We start from the raw sequence: 21,639 nt of genomic DNA, 5'->3' as shown, positions 1-21,639 counted from the left end.
GAAGGGGGAAAAATATAGCACATTTTAGTTTTTTAGTATATTCAGACTTCATAGCACTTCAACAATAAAATAAGAGAACAAATAACAAGATGGATTCCACCCCCTCCAAACTGTGGAATAATGAAAGCATTATTTTTAGCTCTCTGGGTATTTGGGATGGATAGCAATTTCATGAAGTTTTAAGCTTACTACTTTTGAGGTAGATGCTCCCTGTAATAGGTCAATCATTATTTAGAGAACCTTTTTTTATTAAAAGAACAATTCCAGCCATTTTCTTTATAGATTAATCTAGGCTTAAAGGTACAACTTAACATTTCTAAAGCTCAATGCCGCTGCCATAATGATGCTAGGAAACAGAAGTGCACACGTTTTCCAAAGGGGCAAGTAATGTTCTGTTCAAGTTTGCGGAGATGCACGGTTTCAAGAAGCTGGGTGAGGGAACCTATAGGGCCGTTCTGCTGGCAGCAGGGAGGTGGCCCTGGGAAAGGAGCCCTGTGGTTGGCCTCGCCTCAGAGCACAAAGACGGGTGGTAGCGGGGCAACAGCCATGACGGGCAATGGTAGGGAGGTGGCAGCGCTGGAAGCAAGACAGCTCCAGTCACCCAGTACTCATTCAGCCTGGAGCTATGAAGAGAAGCACTAGGTGAGGCAACTGCAATTGCCACTGCCTTCATTATCTTCTGGTGACTCGGGGTCCTGCCCTGATGCTAGGGAGGATAATAATAATAATAATTTATACCCCGCCCATCTGGCTGAGTTTCCCCAGCCACTCTGGGCGGCTCCCAATCAAGTGTTAAAAACAATACAGCGTTAAATATTAAAAACTTCCCTGAACAGGGCTGCCGTCAGATGTCTTTTAAAGATAGGATAGCTGCTTATTTCCTTCACATCTGAAGGGAGGGCGTTCCACAGGGTGGGCGCCACTACCAAGAAGGCCCTCTGCCTGGTTCCCTGTAGCTTTGCTTCTCACAATGAGGGAACCGCCAGAAGGCCCTCGGCACTGGATCTCAGTGTCCGGGTTGAACGATGGGCGTGGAGACGCTCCTTCAGGTATACAGGACCGAGGCCATTTAGGGCTTTAAAGGTCAGCACCAACACTTTGAATTGTGCTCAGAAACGTACTGGGAGCCAATGCAGATCTCTCAGAACCGGTGTTATGTGGTCCCGGTGGCCACTCCCAGTCACATAGTATTGGATTGCATAGGCACTGGAGATAATTAAGTTGATGTCTGTGGTAGTCATTAGGCCTAGCTGAGTGCCAGGCTGTACATCAGAACATTTTAAACGAGAAATCTCTCCTTTGGGTGACTGACGGTGAGGCCTAGCTGGTGGCAGTGCAGGATATGCTAACATCACCCCCAAAATCCCTAGGCTTGGATCTTTCCTAAAATGTCTCAGTGTTATATTGCATCTCCACTGATTTCTCTTTTTGTTATTTTGATTCCCCAAGTAATGAAATGCAGGGTGACTTTCTTCTACTCAGTTTGCTTAAATTAGCAGCTATCACAAGCTATTCCGTGCAATCATTCGCCACATGCTCTGCTAAATCGTTCCACTAGGAAACCGGCATCTGTAGGAACCTTCTCATCAGCCACCTTTAATTTTGCCTTCTATCAAACATCACTAATTTAGTTTCATTATGAACAAACAGTATTGCACTCATGTTACTGCTGTCGGTAACATTTCTCTCACAGCAGTAGCATGCTTTCCTATTTATCCACATCTCCATGTATCATTTATTTTGTTTAAAACAAACAAACAAACAAAGGCTTGTAAGGAATGCAGCAACGCCACCCTGAACACTTTTGAGCAAGTGTTATTAGTGAATGTTCTCCTAACACTCACTAAGGTTATTTCGGTCCCTTTGCCTTCTTTAAATACATACAATTCCCTTGTTTCATTCTATTGTTTTAATATTCATTGGAAGCCACAGTGATTTTTTAGGCATATATATTTTAATTAGGGAGTAATCTGTATGTAAATGATATTAAATAGAATAGGAAAAAACCAGTGGTGGAGGAAGGGGCGGGGCGGACTGCAGGGCCTCCAGAGTCTGCCTGACTCCTCCCACTCAGCCACCCTACAGCTGGCGGGGAGGCAGTGGGCAGACCGTGGGGCCAGCGCGGAGCCTGTGCATGCCCAAACCAGAAGCGGTGGCTTGGGCATGCTACAGGCCCCACAGTAAGTGCCGCCTGGCATTTTGTCCCGTCCCCCCAGTGGTGACACTGGGGGTGGACCACAGCCAGCCACTGCACCCCCCTTCCTCCACCCCTGGAAAGAAACAGAAGTCATAAGAAGTTACAGGGTTCTGGTTTCAATTTTTGCAGTTTCTGAAGGTCAAAATAAACATGGTGTTTCAGTGTGTTATTGTTAATGCAGTGTGTGCACCTATTGTTATGCAAATAGTTGCTGCATGGGAGCCCAAGCAGGATCAGTACTGTGGCACATAGGGAAGCAGACTCTAACCTTTCCTGCTTGGCAGGGGGTTGGACTCGATGGCCCTTGTGGTCTCTTCCAACTCTATGATTCTATGATTCTATGATTCTATGATTCTTTCCTTTGCCGCAATTCCAAAGAAAGACGAACATATTTGAAATGGGAGGAACACTCCCATTGGTTTGCACAACATAGGAAGGCCTTGTTATTGATGGCTCCTCAGTTCTGCAGTTTAAGAAGTGTCTGTTTACACAGGAGTTCACATCCTATAAATGTTTTGATTCATCTTTTATTAGTTTTCATATATTGTAAACTAGTGTTTGATGTATACGTAATTTGTTTCTGTATATTTTGCTACCCATTCCCAGCCCTCCTGAATATGCTGGTCGATGACTTGAAAATGGGTGGGGCAGGGGAATATAAAGGGTGAGTTGTTGTTTTTTAACTCTGCACCAAGGCCATTTTTGTTCAGCTCCTTTCTCCTTGTGCACAGAAACACTTTCCACTCACACAAAGAACTCTTTGGATTCCTGTCTCTCTAATATGTGTGTGTACAGTTCAAATATAAAGGCAAGGTAAAGCCCAGCATGAACACCCATGCGGCGCAGTTAAGGTGTTGGATTAGGAGATGGAAGGCCCTAGTTCAACTCCTCACTCAGCCATTAGTTCACTGGGTGATATTTGGCTTGCCACATTCTCTCCGACTTGCCTACCTCACAGGGTTGTGGTGAATACAGAATTGAAGGAAGGAGTTTAACACTGAGCTCCTTGGTGAAGACTATGACAGAAGTATAACATCCTGCCCAGAGTGGCTGGGGCAACCCTGTCAGATGGGCATGGTACAAATAAAATAAAATTTTAAAAAAAACATCATCATGATAAGGCCCATCTGTAAATAGGACCTGACAATAGCTTAATAGCTCCTGTTTCTATAAACAGAATGGCTGCCAGTTTTCCTTTCCAAGCACAGCTTTTCATGCTGATAATACTTCTTTTTCTGGGGGAGTCCATACCAACTTCCAGTGATCAGGGTCTTTTTTAATAGCCTGAGGGGCAGAAGCAGGAAGGGGCTTTTAGAAAGCCCCATCCCAGAACTCTGGACAAGGTCCTTCGGATCCTCATCAGAAAATCCCCTGATCTTGTCAGCACAAGCAATTTCGACCATGAAATACTACAGAGGTTGTTTTTAAAGGCCAGTTTCTGAAGGTTGGCATATAAAGGCTAAGGAGGCGAAGAAATTAAATCTGCTCTCTACTGATTTCAAGATAGAAGTTCTACTTTCTATGCTCTTGTGTTATTTTAGTCTGACTGGAAACTCCCTCGGGGATTATGAAAGTAGAGGGTTGGTTCTCCCCTCCCCTACTCTGCTTTCCTCTTGCTTTTGTTTTACTGTTCTAAAGCTGAAAAGAAATTCATAGTATTGATTTTTTAAAATAGATACTATATAAAAATCTATTACGTACAGGCAGTCCACGGCCTCCAGGCAACCCGGGTTCACCCTGCAAAAAATAAAATGTATATTATCTGGGAGGGTCTAAAACCAGTTATATACTGAGCAGAATAATAGGTTTTCATGTTGGAGGTGGGGGGACATAGTGGGGAACTTTCCATAATATTCCATAATATTAAAATCACTAATCAACAGCTAATAAGTATCTTCAGATATTTGCGACTGTGTTGTTGTTGTTTATATACCGCCCTATACCAGGAGGTCTCAGGGCAGTTCACAGAACAAAATCAAAATACAAAAGTCCTGTTAAAAAGTCCTGAGGCCAAAAAACTGAAAGAAAACTTAATAAGGGATTTTAAACTTACCTTTTGTCCTTTTGGACCAGCACGGCCTGGGGATCCATCAGGGCCTGTCAATCCCTTGTGGAACAAAGCATATACTTTTATTACAGTAACAATTACCTTTTAGTTCACAAGAAGGAACTGTTTATAAAATGTGCCAAGTTCCAAACAAGATAAACAGCTCAGTATAACATGTGTGTGTGTACATGTATTCATGTGTCTGCACGTGAGTGTTGCCGTTGGATCCGAAAGTTGCCTTCCTCTAGTAGTGGTAGGATTCATTTCCCATCAGAGGAAGGAAGTTTTTTGGAAACAACCCCAAGAGAAAGCAGTGTGAAAACAGTCCCAGAAAAAGTTCTAAAATATGATGCTATCCAGATTCAAACTGGCCTGAGGCTGAGGCTGCAATTGTAAACACACTGACCTAGGAAGGAAGCCCCATGGAAGACGGTGGGACTTACTTCTTAGTAAACAGGCACAGGATTGTGCTGTGGAACTTGGCAGTTTGCCCAAGGTCTGTATTTTATGTTGTGTGTCTTTTCACCACAGACTAGGCCACAGCCCAACAACTAAAATATGCTGAAACCCACTGAAACAAATGGACTTAAGCACACCCAACTTGTGTTGGACTGCAGCCTCCTCAGTCATTATTTAGAATTAACAACAATTAACGAAAGGGCTCTAAAAGGTTCTGGATATCTTGCCAAACACTTATACTACAGCAGTCCTATATATTTTTGATTACTCTGGAGAAAGAGGTTTGAAGATGGTGGCCCAAAAGAAATAACCTCTGCTGAACAACCTTGCATGCACTTGAGGGCATTTTTGCATGCTCACAAAGTGCTGTATGCAGAACATCATAGAAATGCAGAGTTGGAAGGGACCACAAGAGTTATCTAGTCCAAACTCCTGCAAATGCAGGATCTTTTGTCCAAAGTGGGGCTCAAGACCACAACCCTGAGATTAAGAGTCTCATTCATGCTCTTCCGACTTAGCTATCCTCCCATGTAACTTGGGAGTCTTTATACGGGCATAGTTCCAGAGCCGTCTTTCCCATAGGGCTTAGTGGTGCATCGCGCCAGGGCGCCGGCCCCTCAGGGGCACCCCAGCAAGTGGGGGAGCTGCGTGGCTTTGCCAGTGGCCTCCCCTTTCCCTGCACACCCGCCAGCTGTGCCCCACCAACCATAAGGCTGGCGGGCGTGCAGCTTCCCTCCCAAGCCTCTGGGGGATCACTCTCCCGCAGCGACATGAAGAGTTGTGCCCCCCAATGGCTGGCAGTGCGCAGCTACGGCCACCCCAACACTATCTGTGGTAATTTGGGGGATGCTGGGCAGATATTTGCACCCCGGCGCCGTATCTGCTAAAGACAGCCCTGCATAGTTCACAAGCATGTCCTACAAATTGCCATTCAAATAAAAAAATTATGTGTAGAATATGACCTGTGCCACATAGGTTTCTACACAGTAGAGGGAGGGAGGGCACCACATATGACAAGCTCAAAACTCACTCTCATGAGCTCACAATAACCAGGTGTACAATTAATTAATCAGCACCTGTATCTCTGCCATTGTTTTGGAAGAAATTATTCATCTGCTAATGTTCCTTCCAAAAAAATCAGAAACCCCATTTGAAATGTGGGAATGTAAAGTTGGGAACAAACCTCAGGAATATTATCTTGCTTTCTCAGACAAAATATTATGAGGTATAGGAACATACAAAACCTGGCTTTGGGGCCTTGTTAGGTGCAATTTATCTCCTAATTTATCCCCAGTCCCAGCACCTCTCAGAAATCTGTCCTAACAAGTTGCAAAACTGTCAGTGGGCAGGGGAAAGATGGATCAGAGCCAGGTGCTGATTCAACCCAAGCAACCTCTGGATCCCTGCCTTGCATTCCCTTTCCTACTGCTATGCTCTGCTCTAAACAAGGAGGGCAGCTGCAGCAAGTAGTACCTTTCCTGTTTGAATTCAAAGGAATTCTGGGAGGAATGAATCCTCTCTCAGAAGCTTAGTGCATCAGCTGCTTTGCTCATTCCCCTGCCACTCCCCTAGAAACGCCCAGCCCCTGTCTGCCTCTGCTCCAGAAGGGACCGTCTCTCAACTTGGAAATATCCCGCTCAGGCTAAATGCCCTGGCTTGCTATTACAACCAGAGGCCTTTCAGATTGGTAGCAACATTTCACAGAGAGAGGTTTTGCCTAGCCCCAAAGAAGAAGAAAATCTACTCACATCAGCCCCAGGTATTCCTGGCAATCCAGGGACACCTGGTCTACCTGGTTCTCCATCTGGGCCCTGCAGGAATGCATTGGAGATGGGGGAAAATTAAGGCATTAGAAGAGAGGAGATACCTATGCATCCTTTGATAAAAGCATGGCGAGAGCTATCAGCCACTTACCGCAGGGCCCACGGGCCCATTAGGACCTCTGTCCCCCTAGAGGAATAGAAGAGGGAAACAGCAAAGTAAGGATACTTTTTAAACCTGTCACATTTCCATATGCAAAAGCTTTATTCAGATATTCTTAGAAGAAACCCCTGATTGCTAGGACTGCAGAATCGCTGTTATAAATACTAATCGAACACAGCCCGTAATGCAATTTACCGTATTTTTCGCCCTATAGGACGCACTTTTTCACCTCAAAAATGAAGGGGAAATGTGTGTGCGTCCTATGGGGCGAATGCAGGCTTTCGCTGAAGCCTGGAGAGCGAGAGGGGTCGGTGCGCACCGACCCCTCTCGCTCTCCAGGCTTCGCAGACCTCTACGCAAGCAGCGGGAGCCAGCGCTGGGCTCCCACGGCTTGCAGAGAGCTGCCTGTTTGGGGGCTGGGGTCAGGGGAAGCTCGGGTCTCCCCCGCCCCCGCCCCGCCCCTGGGGGGGAAATAATTTTTTCCCCTTTATTTCCCCCCAAAAAACTAGGTGCGCCTTATGGGACGGTGCGTCCTATAGGGCGAAAAATACGGTAAAAGAAACACATTATATATACCAATTTACTTCAAGCCACTAGCACGCCCCTCGTGAAATGAGTCTTGGAATGCACATTTAGGATTCTTGGCACAAAATCCCAGGAACTAATTCCTTCCGCCGGCTAGCAGTGGGTTACGGAGAGTTAACGAACTCAAGTGTCACATGCTCAATACTGTATACTCAGAGGGACAGCTACAGGGAGGAATTCCTCAAGCGGGGATGACAGTCCAGCTTTATGCACAAAATAAACTTACGTCGATGCCGTCGATGCCAGGAACTCCTGGGGGGCCTGGCGGGCCAGGGGGGCCTTGTGGACCTGGGGGGCCTCTCTGGCAAGAAATAAAAGAGTACTTAAGACAGTGGAGCAGGGAGGCATAGAAATCATACGAGAAATAGGGGGAAGGATTGGAAGTTGAGAGCCAGCAGTTAAGGGCCACCACAGATTCACAGAATCGTAGTTAGAAGGGACCCCGAGGGTCATCTAGTCCAACCCCCTGCAATGCAGGAGTCTCAGGATCCGTGACCAGAGTTCAGCTTCCCTGTCCCGGTGCCCAGATAACTTTAACTGTGCCACTGAATTGTGTTCCGTTTTTCATTAGGACTTTTTAAATCCCAACACTTTGACCACACTCTATATTAATCTACAATTCAAGACGGAGGCAGTCACATGCTGTAAATCTAGGACTCAGAGATTAAAATGTATCATTCTGCCCAACCCCTGTATTTAGTGGTTTTGTGTGGTTTTTTCCAGAGATCCCTAGGAGGTGTGTGTGCAAATAGCATACTTTGCTTTTCATTTCCCCCACACATTCTGAAGAGAAAAGTCAACTTCCCAAACATGACACCAGTGATAAAATGTAATAAAACAGTGCTCTTTGGATCAGATGTCAACCAATTTCCGTCCTTTGTAAATAATAATAATAATAATAATAATAATAATAATAATAATAATAAACAACTTTGAGAGGAAATAAACTGACCTCTGCAAGTAACCCCCAGGATTTACTATGCTTTATCTTACCAAGAGAGATCACCATTATTCCTACAGATCCATATTCATATTCTAAAAGGCATGTATGATGAAGGTTTCAAAAAGCTCCCATCATGGTCCTGTGTATAATATGTTTTCTTCTGTAAGCGTTTTCTTCTAAAAATAGGACCTACCTCCCCCCACTTTTAAAAAAAAAAAAAACCATTCCTAAATCCCTTTCAAATATGCTGCTTTCTATGTGAAACTTCAGTGTGTGCCTCATATTCCCCCAAAATAGTTTTGGGGAGGGCCCTCAGGTTCTACAACATACTCCACGATTTCCTTTTTATGACTAAATTCCAACTGCCAGGCAACGTTAACTTCACAATAGGTGCTTTGTGAAGCAAACCTTTAAGCAGGCCCCTTTCGCTCCCCTCACACCTCTTGCAGAGAAGGTGAACTACTGACACTAAAAGCAGGGGCACCGATTTGCTAGGCAGTTTCAGACTGTGAGAATGCCAGTTCTAGACATAATTCTTGTGTTTCCTGACTTCTCAGACGGCATTTTAAAAAAGACTGCTTTCCTCAGACAAGCCAAAAAAACTGCTTTCCTCAGATAAGCCAAAAAGTGGCTTATCCTTACTATGCTAAACCAGTGAGTTTCTTGGGCACCAATGACCCTTTTCATTTTCTCTGTAAAGGTATTCATAAATAATAGATAAAACATGGCTAAGATCTGTAAAACCATAATCATTAAAATGATGTACCATTTATGTAGAATCATCCAAAATATCTACCACCTCTGCTTGGTTCCATACTCACAATGGCTGACACAGATTGGAATCCCCACTTCATATATATAACACGGATAAAAGATCCTACATTTGCTACTCTTTTAATGATGCCGATTCTTGTTTTTGAAAAGATTGCTTAAAGAAGGGGCAACGTATCCATATTAATTCCTCATGGGCATCCATAATCACCTATTGAGTTGGAACCAGACCAAGTTCAATGAACTTAGGTCACAACGAAATCCACGGGATTAAATGGTGACTAACTTGTTCCACTGATTTCCATGGAACCTCATTTCACATACCTTAGTCCTGACCTGACCCACTGCACTGAACTGAATTAAAAGTATTCAATTGAGCTAAAAATTATATTCAAGAGGCAGGGGTGCCAGATTTCAACATGGGATGAGGGGTGGACTGTTCAATCACTGCACAGGCCAAAGGAAGAGGCACTACTTAAGCCAGAACTTACAGAAATTGTGTTCTGCTTAAATGGTACCTCTGCAAAGCAGTCTGATCTAAGGTAAAGATCTAGCCTTGTAGAACCAAACCTTCATCTATTCAAGCATCATGTTTCTTAAAAGTAGCCAGCCAAATAAATGATGCAGGGAAGTTCATCAGCAGGGCACAACAATTTCTGCATATTTTCCAACATAATAGCATAATTACAAAAATGCATATTAGCAGTTCCTTTGATTACCAAACAAAGAGGGGAAGGGGGGTGAAGCAGAGTGCTGATAGATCAGAACAGGGAGCATATAGAAATACTTTATCCTCTGCACTGGGCAAGCATCCTGCCTTTAAAACTTACCTTGACGGCTGTCTGGCTTATCTGAAAAGAACAAAAAAAAGTCAGGCAAAACTTACTTGAGAAAGGCAAAGGCAAATGACTTGCAGGAAAAACCCAAGGAGGCAGGAAAACCTCTTGCCTGGAACACTGAGAGCCATGGACTCGTCTTTGATTGCCTCAGATGGATTTTAGGATGTTAAAAAATAACCCCCAGAAGGACCCCTCCAGAACACCTAGAAAGGCACAGTCTGCAATAGGCACAGTTATTCTGCTAATGAATGGCTGTGGAGGAGGGTAACAGAGATTGGAGGAAACCTGATGGCTAGAAAGGAGGGATTGAATGACACTGGCTTTTTAACCCTTTGCCCTGCAGCCAGCAGCCTGCATCTTCCAGCAACTCTTGGCTTGATCTATGCTTTGAGCAGAATGATCAGGCACAGATTATTGCCATTATTTTCCCCAGCCCGTTATAATATATCACTAGAAAGGAAATGCATTACGGCACTTTGAATCCTCCAATGTTGTAAAGGCTGTGTACAAACTCCCATGTACTCTGCAGTCAGTGCACACCCACTTGTTTGGGAAGCAGTGTACACGTGAAGTACACTGTCTATAATCTAGCCTGTCGTTTTTTTGTGAAACACTGTGTTCTTATGCATTTCCCCCCCAAACCAGCTCTGATCCAAATTGAGAAAAAGAAAAAGAACGACCTAGCTGCATTTTAAGTTGCTGGTGTGTACACAGCCCAAGCACAGACCTCACACTACAATCTTACCGAACTCCGAGCTGTAAGTTCACCGCAAGTTTCTCTCTGGGGTCGTTGAGGGTCACAATGAATCATCATCCACTGGATCTCAAACTAGGACAGAAACAGGGAAGGTGGTTTACCTTTTCATAGTGGTTTAGCAACAGCACCATTCTAACTCACTAACCTTTAACATCCTTTTAAGTGTTGGATGATTATTTCATTGATTTCCAAGCCTTCCCTTTCCTGAAGGCTGGATACAGATAGCAGCATTTCCTCATCCCTTTGATCCTCACAAACTTGTGAGGTAGGTAGTAATTGCCTCCATTCTGTGGGTGGAAATGGAGGCTGGCAGAGCGATTACTCAAAGACCGCTTGATGGATAAGCAAACTGTCCCCAGATATTAGAACGCAAAAAGTCTCTGCATCACACCAGTTTTAGAGCAGTGGATTACCTACCATGCTAAAAAAAGAATGACGCCAAAATGTGACCAGAATGCATTCCTTCCAAATGGCCACAGGAATGTGCAAAACTTCTGAATAGCCCCTAGAACGCATTAAACCAAGGATTTATTTATACAGTTGTCTTTAGGGACCCAATCAAAATGGCCAAACAAAAAAGTACTGCATATAGAAGATACTTGTCCTGGATGTATTAGCATATGAATAAACAGATGGGCAAAGGGGTACTAGCAAAGTATATCTATATCCTGTGAAGACATCCCAAGAGAACCCTGCTGTGTGTGCACTGCATTCATATATAACTAATTCTGATGAATTAAATCCTTAAATTGCTTTCTCATACCTGTGTTTCTTAGTATGTTTAATGGAGGGACAAATTACAGGTATAGTCTTTTCTATAAGGAATGCATCATTTAACTAATTTGTGTCCGTTAGTATGTTTAATGAAGGGATAAAACAGAAATGTATAGTCCTTTATGAAAGGAAATTTGTAACTTTGCCATTCTACATCTGTTCAAGAGGTAAAAGCCTTTGTGTGTGTCAGGTGACTGGAACAACATGTCTAATCTGAATAGACCCCTCCAAAATGTTTTACATTACTTTTCTTGGACAGAAGGGATTTGAACTCAGATCTTTATAAGGAGACCCTCACTGGTTCTTAGTCAAATTCCAGTTGTGCTGCTCAAATTAAGAAAAGGGTAATATTTGGTTTTGCTTTTAAATTAACATTTGTTGGTTCTTTTTCTTCCAAAAGTTTGAATTTAAGGGGAGGGGATCCTAGTGAGGTAAAAGAACAGACTGCAAAGGAATACAGAATCATGTAGACTTGACTCCTGTGTACACTACAATGCTCTTAAAACTTTTTTTTTTTGCAATGTTCCTATGAAATGGCCAAGATATCAAACACTTCTCTCTGTGAGGTTTACAAATGGTACATTTGAATGTTTGCATATTAGTGGGGGGAAATATTTACAGACTGAAAGCCAGAGTCAACTGCTGAACCAAAGCACAGAGGGGTCATTTCCACCTATTAACAGGTTCACCTATTAATGTAATTTTCTGCATGGTACATCAGTTGTATGGTGTTATCTACTCAGAAGAATATTCTAATGCAAACTCATAGTATTCCTTTTCAAGGAAAGGGCCATTTCTGTTGCTAAATCACCCTTCCCTCTGATTTTACAAGATCTTTTGAAAATATTGTATTAGATCAGGTCACAACACTAGGAAAGGCTGAGAATCACAGATCTATTTTTCTTGAATGCTTTGGGGACAAAGTATAAGCCTGCAGCACCCATGATTTCCTTGTTTTGACCCGTGTTTTTCCAATACGGATCATTTTGTTGATATTATCTATGTTCCTAAAATCTTTCTGTGCACAACCTTCCATAACTTCTTGACTTCCTCTTCGATACATCATGTCATCTCATTTCCTATATTCAAACCTGCCTGTTGCTGAGCTAATGCCCTTACCCATTTGAGTCTAAGAACCATAGTATTTTGCCATATTCTCTAACTAGTACAAACTTATTTCTACATTATTCATACAATCAATGAGACTTTTAAGTCTGAACTCCTCCAAGATAATATGCAAAATCACCTTTATTCCCAAATATGCTTTTGCATTTCTCTGGGGCATTTCACAAATTATCTCCTGCCTCTTATAATCATTATAAGTGATTATGGTTTCATTTTCTCTCCCTATTCTGGAGTTTCTAGGTTTCCAGCATTTAGAGTACATTTGCTTTCCTAGTGTTATCATCTCTCTTACATCCTTACTGCACATTTCACATGCATAACTGATTGCAAATTACTTGGACCTGCCATTGAAGTGAACAGAAACTTCCAAGTGTGTTTCAAATCAGGGTTTTAGTTTACATCTAGCTGTTACTTTTATATCATTAAATCTACCAAGAAACTCTCTTTGTTCTCAGAAATCACCAGACAGGCAAACAATCAAGGGAATGTGTGCCCTGACTTTCCATGCTGGTATTATAAGATTATAACGATGTGATACAAGCAGTTTAGCATGGATTTATTAATGACCCCTAGGATCTGCTTAATTCCATTATTTTTATAATCATCTGCAAACCAAGATACCTTTAATTATTATTTTTAATTACTCTTGACACCTATGCTTTTGATGAGCCGGTTTGCATAATATGGTGGGCCAGTGTATAAATAATACAACCCATCTCTTAACTACGGTGGAAGGTTCAAGTACAGGGTGCGAAACCATGTGCTCCTTTTCCCAGCCCCTCCCCTCTCAGACATGAATTTTCTGTTTGCTTAAGCAATGTCAACAACACTAACCAGGGTTTACACCCTTAACCAAAGTCTGCAAACCAACTTCAAAACATTTCAAACCTAGTTAGAAATAGCAAGTCCTGATCAGCATTAATCGTAGCTAAGTGTCAATGTAAGTCTTAACAGAAGTTAATAGAAATGTGGGAATTAATGCAGGAAGCCCAGGTACGGGTGAAGGATATATGCAGTTCATCAGCTAAGTAACGTGTATTTTAAAAATGCACATGCTATGGTAATGTGTGTGTATAAATGCAGATATATTACTGTAATTGTAAACTGTAAACATTACAGAAAAGACCAATGTACAGAAAAACTGATTTGCACCTTTCCCCCCTGCCCCATCCTTAATGCTTAGAACCTGAAAATTAAACTTTTTCAACCATCATTTGAATTCCCTATGCAGGTAATCAACTTGTAGGCATCACTGGTTATATTGCCATCTAGTGGGTGATTCAGCTGAATCCAAGGGTGTCCACAGCTACTGTCAATGAGCAAAAGATGTAGCCACCTGATAGTTTCCTTTATGTAAATAAAACTTGTGGTCAGTGTAATGGAGGTCAGTGTTTTCAAGTGGAGCAGTCGGTGCATTTCATGAAACAGGATGTGATGTCTGTAGCTCTCAACCTATTTATCCTGGAGTGAATATCCCTTTGTTACAAACCTCAAAGAATGAATAAGGACAGCTCTACAGAGACGAATGCTTCCAAAAAGGCAGAGGGGATATAACAAAAGGCTGTCAGCCAGCAGTGAGCAAAGCCTTTGGAAGCATGTGGGAAGAATAACTGCTGCAGCCAACAAATCATTTAAGCCAAAGTCCTCGGCTACATGCCAGTTTAGGCCCATTATGGTCAATTCATGTAGGAGTCTAATCAAAATGCAATAACACAAGAGCAATTTCCTTCATCTGCAGACAGGTAATAAGAATATTAATGGAGCAAATAAGTTTAGACAGGATGGGCAGCCCAATTCTAAGTGGGTGCTGTAAGCTACAGCAGCAGAACTGTGCCCTAGTACATCTAAAATGGAATTCAATTGAGACAGAACCATGTGGCTCTGTTTTGCCTTGTAATTTTTCAACAGCTAAAAGAGGCCTTCAGCAGCAGATACTGTACTCCTCTGCATTCTGACATGACACTCTGAAAGCTCTTTGGATCCCTTCGTGCTCTGCCCCCCCCCCCGGCAGTTTAACTGGGTCATGGGCAAACCCACAAAACAGGCAGTTCAACACATACAGTGGTACCTCGGGTTACAAACACCTTGGGTTACAAACACTTCGGGTTACAGAGTCTGCTAACCCAGAAGTAGTACCTCGGGTTAAGAACTTTACCTCAGGATGAGAACAGAAATCGTGTGACAGCGGCACGGCGGCAGCAGGAGGCCCCATTAGCTAAAGTGGTACCTCAGGTTAAGAACAGTTTCAGGTTAAGAATGGACCCCCGGAACTAATTAAGTTTGTAACCAGAGGTACCACTGTATAGCTAAAAATTACCTGTTTGCTTCTGCTTTGTGAACAGCTCTGCCTCAGCTACAGTATCAAACAGAGATTAGCCCTGTTGCATCTAAAGTGGAATTCAATTGAGACCAGTGAAGTAAAATGCCTGACTGCTGTTTCATTAACTTGACAAAATAAAAAAATTCCATCCAGTAGCTGAAGAAGTGTGCATGCACACGAAAGCTCATACCAAGAACTAACTTAGTTGGTCTTTAAGGTGCTACTGGAAGGAATTTTTTTATTTTGACTATGGCAGACCAACACGGCTACCTATCTGTAATCATTAACTTGACGTTAGTGAAATAAAGGACCACTGCTTTGCCTATTCATTGGTCAACATAACCACAGTCATCTGCATTAAACTTGATATTGATATTTGTTTGTTTTTAAACAATTTATTCAAATGTGGGCCAACTTCCACTTCCTTTCAGACATGAACATAGCGGGCCATTTTAAGACTTTGCTCCTTCAAGGGAACAGATAATTACTACCACTCGTAGTGCCACCGCAAGTTATTTGTTGACTACCCACGGAAGTGATCAGACGAAAGGTAGGAAGTTGAGCAGTCTTTCCTCTGTTTGCTCTTCTTGCTTCCCATTAAAAACAGCAACAACAGTGGGATAGAGGGGAAAGAACAATTGTTCATGCACAGTTGATCCCTGATGAATCCACCTAGCTCCTAGTAAGGCATTATTGTACATAGGATGTGACCCAAATGCAATTACAGTGGTACCTCTGGTTACGTACTTAATTCGTTCCGGAGGTCCTTTCTTAACCTAAAACTGTTCTTAACCTGAAGCACCACTTTAGCTAATGGGGCCCCCTGCTGCTGCTGCTGCTGCTGTGCTGCGATTTCCGTTCTCATCCTGAAGCAAAGTTCTTAACCCAAGGTACTATTTCTGCGTTAGCGGAGTCTGTAACCTGAAGTGTATGTAGCCTGAAGTGTATGTAACCCGAGGTACCACTGTACTAGAAACGAGATAGAAAATACCATTAATCCTAATTAATGACACTACAAGTTTAGTAAAATGGGGTGAATTAGTAAATAAAAAAGGCCTTACATGTGTGCATTCTTTTAATGCCTCTATTTGCTTTCTATGGAACAAAACACCTTTTTTGGGGAAATAAAAGTGCAGCATGACTCATTATCCAAAAGTGGAATTTCCACATCTTCATGGTACAAATTATTTTCCATCTGTCATAGACAGTAGGTACTTCACACTTACTTACATACTTCACACCAATCGCAATTCCTCTCTGAAAATAAATATGCTCATTATACAGTGTCACAGCCAAGGTTCCTGAATACCAACTTTCTTGGCGAGGGAACAGAGAAGAAAGGACTTCAAAAATTATTATGATCAGAATAATTTAGTAACAGTTTTCTCATGCAAAGCAATTATTGCTTCTGCATTGTGATGTCATAAGCAAGGAGGTCTGACTACGTCTGAAGATTCCGAACCTCTGGCCCTACTGCAGTTACAGGATTTCAAAACCAAGTAGTGATTTTATTCCATGAAATGTTATCTTGTGAGATTGTGTGTGTGTGTGTGTGTGTGGTCATGTTCTGTGGTGACCATTGCAGAAAGAAGGCCAAGATAATGTCATTTCTATCCTGAGGTTTTGAAATTAACAGGATTATAGCTCAAATATAATAAATATTACTTTCAATGGATACCCCCACATAAATCAATTGAACTTTTAATGTCACCGAGAACACAATTAATTCTTATAAGCTGCTTAATCATAATAAAGTTTAAAGATGGTCACGTTCACTGCAAATGTGTAAAGGTTTGGTGGCTTTTAATTATGTTTTGTAATGAGTTGAGGTAAGTCTTGTACTTAATTCTTTGGCAGAACATTAAATCCACAATCCATTATAATCTGGTTTATTAAATTATCTATTGTTTTCAGAATTGCCCCCCTCCTTCCCCAGTATCTACAGGGTTCTTAAAGGATCAGTACAAGCAACTTTCCAGATATATGACTATAATAAGGTTTTCTAATTTAAAGCTTGTTAAAAGATAATCAATGCTTCCCTATATCATCAAAATCACAGAGCCATATCTTCCTGCTCCATTTGAAATATATATATTGTGATGCCAGCCTACATCTATCCCCCCCACCCTGCCACACGAAAAAGTCAAAGGAAAGCTAAAGGAAGTACTTTCTTTGTAAATGTAAATGTTTAAAACTTACCGGAACTGAAATTTGAGGGTTATCTTTCAGTTTTCCCAGTGTGGTAAAGCCATCAACGTTGATCTTTCCTCTTGGTTTTATGGCTAAAGTCTGGATCTGAGTACAGTCAACATAAAGTGTGACAGCACTCCTTTCTATGCCAACCATAACCTTATGCCACTGGGAATCAAAGAGATACGGCAAATCCAGAAACGTTGCTGTTTGGAGACTTCCATCAATCCCTTTATATGAGTACTCAAGAGACTTGGCTTGCCCATTAAACTTCAATCCAACTTGCTCTTTTCCAGAAGAGTCTAGAACCTGCCAAACGCTCCAATACTTCTGAAGAGTAGTTCCAGCCATTCGAAAAGTCGTTAGAATGGAATATTCATTAGGTAATCCATTAGGATACAAAGACCTGTATAGGATCAAAGTAAAACAGGCTAGTTGTTGTTTATTTGCTCATCTGATTTAGCATTTGGGATGAACTGTCAAAATGGAAAGATGACTCATTCAGTAGAGCATGAGACCCTTTATCTCAGGGTTCGAGCCCCACACTGGACAAGAAATTCCAGCATTGCAAAGGCTTGGGTGAGATGCCCCTTATGGTACCTTCCAACTCTACAATTCTATGATTTTATAAGAGTTGACCACCTCAGGGCAGCATCCTCCCACTAGTAGTTTTGTCCCAGTCTGAGTCATCAGCTCTTTACTGCTTTACTGCTGGCCAAAGGAATTGTGACTCAAAAATATTAGCTCTTCCTATGTTACAAACAACTCAAGACAAGGCATCATGCTTATGACCTTTTAGCCAGTAACAGTGAGGTGAACTAAACAAATCAATCAAGATCAACAGCAACCCCACTTAGCCAACGGTGACCACATTTAAAATTTTCTATGCATTTGCTGCCAGTAAAGATGCATTACTGAATTCATGGACACGTGGTTAAAGCCATAATAATAATAATAATAATAATAATAATAATAATAATAATAATAATTTATTTATACCCCGCCCAACTGGCTGGGTTTCCCCAGCCACTCTGGGCGGCTTCCAACAAAACACTAAAATACAATAACCTATTAAACATTAAAAGCTTCCCTAAACAGGGCTGCCTTCAGATGTCTTCTAAAAGTTTGGTAGTTATTTTTTTCTTTGAAATCTGGTGGGAGGGCGTTCCGCGGGGCGGGTGCCACTACCAAGAAGTGTTCCTTCCTGACTATATTCGAGACCTGCTCCTGCAGCCTTAGCTTTGCTGAGTGGATCTGCACTCAGGCTCCACTCACTGTTTGAATATTTAACCATAATGTGTTATGTCAGCAGGCAACAACTGGTGCATACTATAGTTGCATACACAGCATATATTTAAAGCGTTGTTTTCACCACCTCAAACTATCCTGGGAATTGCATGTTGTTAAGAGTGCTTGGAACTGTGGGGCTGTGAGGGGTAAATTACAGTTACCAGGATTCTTGGGGGGGGGGGTATTCTGAATGTGTTTTAAATATACATAGCCTATGGCAGAGCTGTCAAGTGAAGAACTGACTGTTTTCTCATATTGTTCTTCCTTCCTCACCTTTAAAAACTGCTTGAAGCCTATTATTACTACTACTACTACTACTACTACTATTATTTATAGTTAAAAAAAAAGCTCCAGGTGCTTTTACAGCTTTCCCTACTGGTTCCTTTTCTGTTCATTTCCGCTTCCTGTTCCCTTCTTACCTGTTTTAATTAATTTAATTTAATTTAATTATATGTGTTTATGCTGTTACTCAAAGGACGAACCTAAGCTAAATGATGGTGATGCTAAACAACAGCAATTATTTTTATTTACAACCATGATGATAGACCTATTAAATCCACCATAAATATTCCCCAGTTTCAAAGCAACAATTAAGGCCAGTTTATTACATGGTGGAAATGCTATCTGAGTGTGCTTGGGTCAAGTGCCATCAATGCTGAAAGGATCATGTGATTGACTTATCATGAATTGTATATGTTTGCTGCCTATAAAGTCCCCAGAACCATTATCAATGGCTTTAAAGCCTCAAAAATTTGAATCCTCAATCCACCTGTACAATGCTGGCTCTCAGATCACCTTAATTAGCATTGTGGTAGTGTGGCAAATGTGAGCTGATAAACTCTGGTAAAACACTGTTAAATTTACAACCCATCTTCCTTGCAAGAGTAGTGCATGTTATCCCACTACTCTATTCCTCACAATTATCCTGTGATATAGGTAGCTTAGTGTCTGGCCTAAACCTACGTAGGCAACTTAACAACAGAGGAAGGATATGAACTGAGGTCTCTTGAGCAGTAGCTATTATAACACAGTGCCCAAAATGAAGCAATCCAACAATGAAACAGGGCAAATAGCTTACGCTCCTTGGGGAGGAGAGGGTTAAATAAATAATAAACATAGGATAAATAAAAATAAAATATTGATGGTAAATAATTGCAATTCAAAGTGAACATTGAATTGCTGGGGGAAAAGAGAAACAGTGATAAAGAATTCACTTTGCGCTATTCACTGAGAAGAGGGAAAATTGCAGAAACAAAACTGATAATCCTTTCGTTTTTATTCTTACATTAGTTTCCAAGGTTTCCTTGGAGATATGCAAATAGGAACCACTGAAACTTCCTTCATCCCTTAAAGGAGCCTTGCCAAACAATATAGAATTTGCATGCTCGGGGGGGGGGGGGAGAGAGAAATAGCTTAGCTGGTGCTGCAGTCGCAGACACATTTTTAAAATATTTGCTAGAATATTTCTAATATGCCATGTAAAGGATATACATAAGAGGGGATCTTTACTTCATTAACCATGGAGGCACATGAGGGGTATGGTCTACTTTTATGAACAACACAAAGACAAAAAAAAAAAAAAAAAAACAACCCAAAAATATAAGATCCACTTTGACACATTGAATCCTTATGTTCTACTTTTGTTTTTTTATCCATCTCCACTAAAGTCACACTTGGGGTGGAGGAACCTAACATGCTCAGTAATCCTAATATGGTAGAGGCTGCTGGATCTGTTATAGAGGTGGTAGAAAACTGAGGTGGCCTTTCAACAGTTTTAAATATGCATCTTGAAAATCCAGACCCAGTGATGCCTCAGCAGTTTTCCGAAGTCTGGAAACAGGTGTTTCTTGAACTTATGTGTTCTTAAATTGTTAATTGCTTGCAATAATGCCATGAGGCAGCAAAAAGACATGCTGGCATAGGAACCAGTGGGTGCATCCCTATTGCTGTTGCACGATCAGCTATTCAACATCTGGCACTGCCTTTCCACCCTGGGAGGAAATATCCACTGACAGCCAAGACCTCAAGAACTAAATAATTTGAGCAACATCACTCTGCTCTTGCTGTCTGTACATTCAGAGCTCCTTTATCTTTTCCTTTTATACTTAAAAACTCATAGAATAAAACCCAAACAAAGATAGTATTGTTATATATGGCTCTCTGGGTTTGAGAGATGCAGCCTCTTCATTGCACAGCAGGGAATATATTACTATATGCTTACACAGCCCAGTCCTACAAATCATCACCCAGTGGTTTCAGTCTTTACTACCACGTTAAGTATGCATAGGATTTCAGCCTTAATGCTTTTTATCTTTTTATCTAATGCAATGTTCCTTATAGTGAACATGATTACAAAGAAAGGATCTCAGCCACTGACTCAAAAAAGATGAAAAGCATCCAAATTTGTTATGAGTATTTGGTGTTGATTTTAGCAATAAATGAAAAGTAACACCAGGGTTGACAACATGGTGTCCTCCCAGCTACTGCTGAGCTACATGTGCTTCTCTAAACTCATTAAATACACACACACACACACACACACACACACACACACTTCGGTCTTCCTCCTAGCAAAGAAGAGGAAGTGATGTCAAGGGGAAATGATGCCACTGGGCTTGAATGGATGCATAGTTCAACCACTCTGACCTCCACCGCACTGAGAGCAACCGTGGTCCTCTTTTAACTCAGCAGATCACCTCCAATCCTGCTTTACCTGTTGAGAGACTATGGCAAATCTAAAAAATGGGGTGGGGTGCAGAGGGAAATCCCATACACCCAGAGGGAAATCCCATACATCACAGATATAAAACGAAAGGACTTACGTATTAATGCAGGGTTGCCAACCAGTAAAATAGAAGGTACTTATAGAAACAAAATATGTCATAGTTTCTTAGGTACGTATAGCTTCTTAAAGTGATCCTTTTATGACAAAACACTTGTAAATAGTCTAGTACTCCATCTGATATGTTTGAGACAAATCTGTCACACCTGCTTTGCTCTGTGGCACCCTTGAGCTTAGACTTTTAGTTCATGATATCCAATTCCCAATGTAATACCAAGAATGAGTTTGAACTTTTTGAGGGGAGTGGGTGGGTAGGACTAACAACACTGAAGGTCTGTGACCCCTGCCCATAACAACAAAGCTAAGAATGGATAGCATATATAGAGGAATGCACTGCAAAACCAATCTGCTTCATCCTATATGCAAATCTGTAACAGAAGAATAACCCTGAGTGGCTCTTTCAGCACCGGTTTTGGTGAACAGCACCGCTGCAACTGTTTGAAGCCACCAGGTGGCACACGATTCAATCACTGCTTTAAACTGCTGCATTCTTTGAGGAAAGACAGCGAGTCCTTTCAACCATACCCAGACAAATTACAGGAAAGCTAGCCCATTTCCTGCATAATAGCTGGCTGCT

At 41.7% G+C, this 21,639-nt stretch overlaps 1 protein-coding gene and 1 long non-coding RNA gene across 7 annotated transcripts in view; one reads left to right on the top strand and one right to left on the bottom strand.

Moving 5' to 3' along the window:
* Window positions 1–21,639, bottom strand: part of COL9A1 (collagen type IX alpha 1 chain) — a 97,625-nt gene that overhangs the window by 38,428 nt on the left and 37,558 nt on the right. For 2 of the 6 annotated variants that reach the window (XM_082218285.1, XM_082218286.1), the window contains exons 5-12: window positions 16,940–17,336; window positions 10,510–10,593; window positions 9,756–9,776; window positions 7,438–7,512; window positions 6,618–6,653; window positions 6,452–6,514; window positions 4,251–4,304; window positions 3,899–3,934 (exon numbers count right to left, since the gene is read on the bottom strand). In XM_082218285.1, the coding sequence (XP_082074411.1) occupies window positions 3,899–3,934; window positions 4,251–4,304; window positions 6,452–6,514; window positions 6,618–6,653; window positions 7,438–7,512; window positions 9,756–9,776; window positions 10,510–10,593; window positions 16,940–17,336 (766 nt within the window). Of the gene's footprint in view, window positions 1–3,898; window positions 3,935–4,250; window positions 4,305–6,451; window positions 6,515–6,617; window positions 6,654–7,437; window positions 7,513–9,755; window positions 9,777–9,811; window positions 10,053–10,509; window positions 10,594–15,801; window positions 15,895–15,966; window positions 16,103–16,939; window positions 17,337–21,639 lie in introns of those variants that run through there. The other 4 variants (XM_082218288.1, XM_082218289.1, XM_082218287.1 and 1 more) reach the window with 4 other exon arrangements.
* LOC309529961 lies at window positions 7–16,128 on the top strand. The gene is made up of 3 exons (XR_014218559.1): window positions 7–642; window positions 15,172–15,290; window positions 16,025–16,128. It is a non-coding gene; the product is annotated as an uncharacterized lncRNA (long non-coding RNA).

Source organism: Podarcis vaucheri (genome assembly GCF_965113315.1).
Source record: "Podarcis vaucheri genome assembly, chromosome: 3".
Taxonomy (NCBI): Eukaryota; Metazoa; Chordata; class Lepidosauria; order Squamata; family Lacertidae; genus Podarcis; species Podarcis vaucheri.
This window is presented reverse-complemented; position numbering and strand designations above follow the sequence as displayed.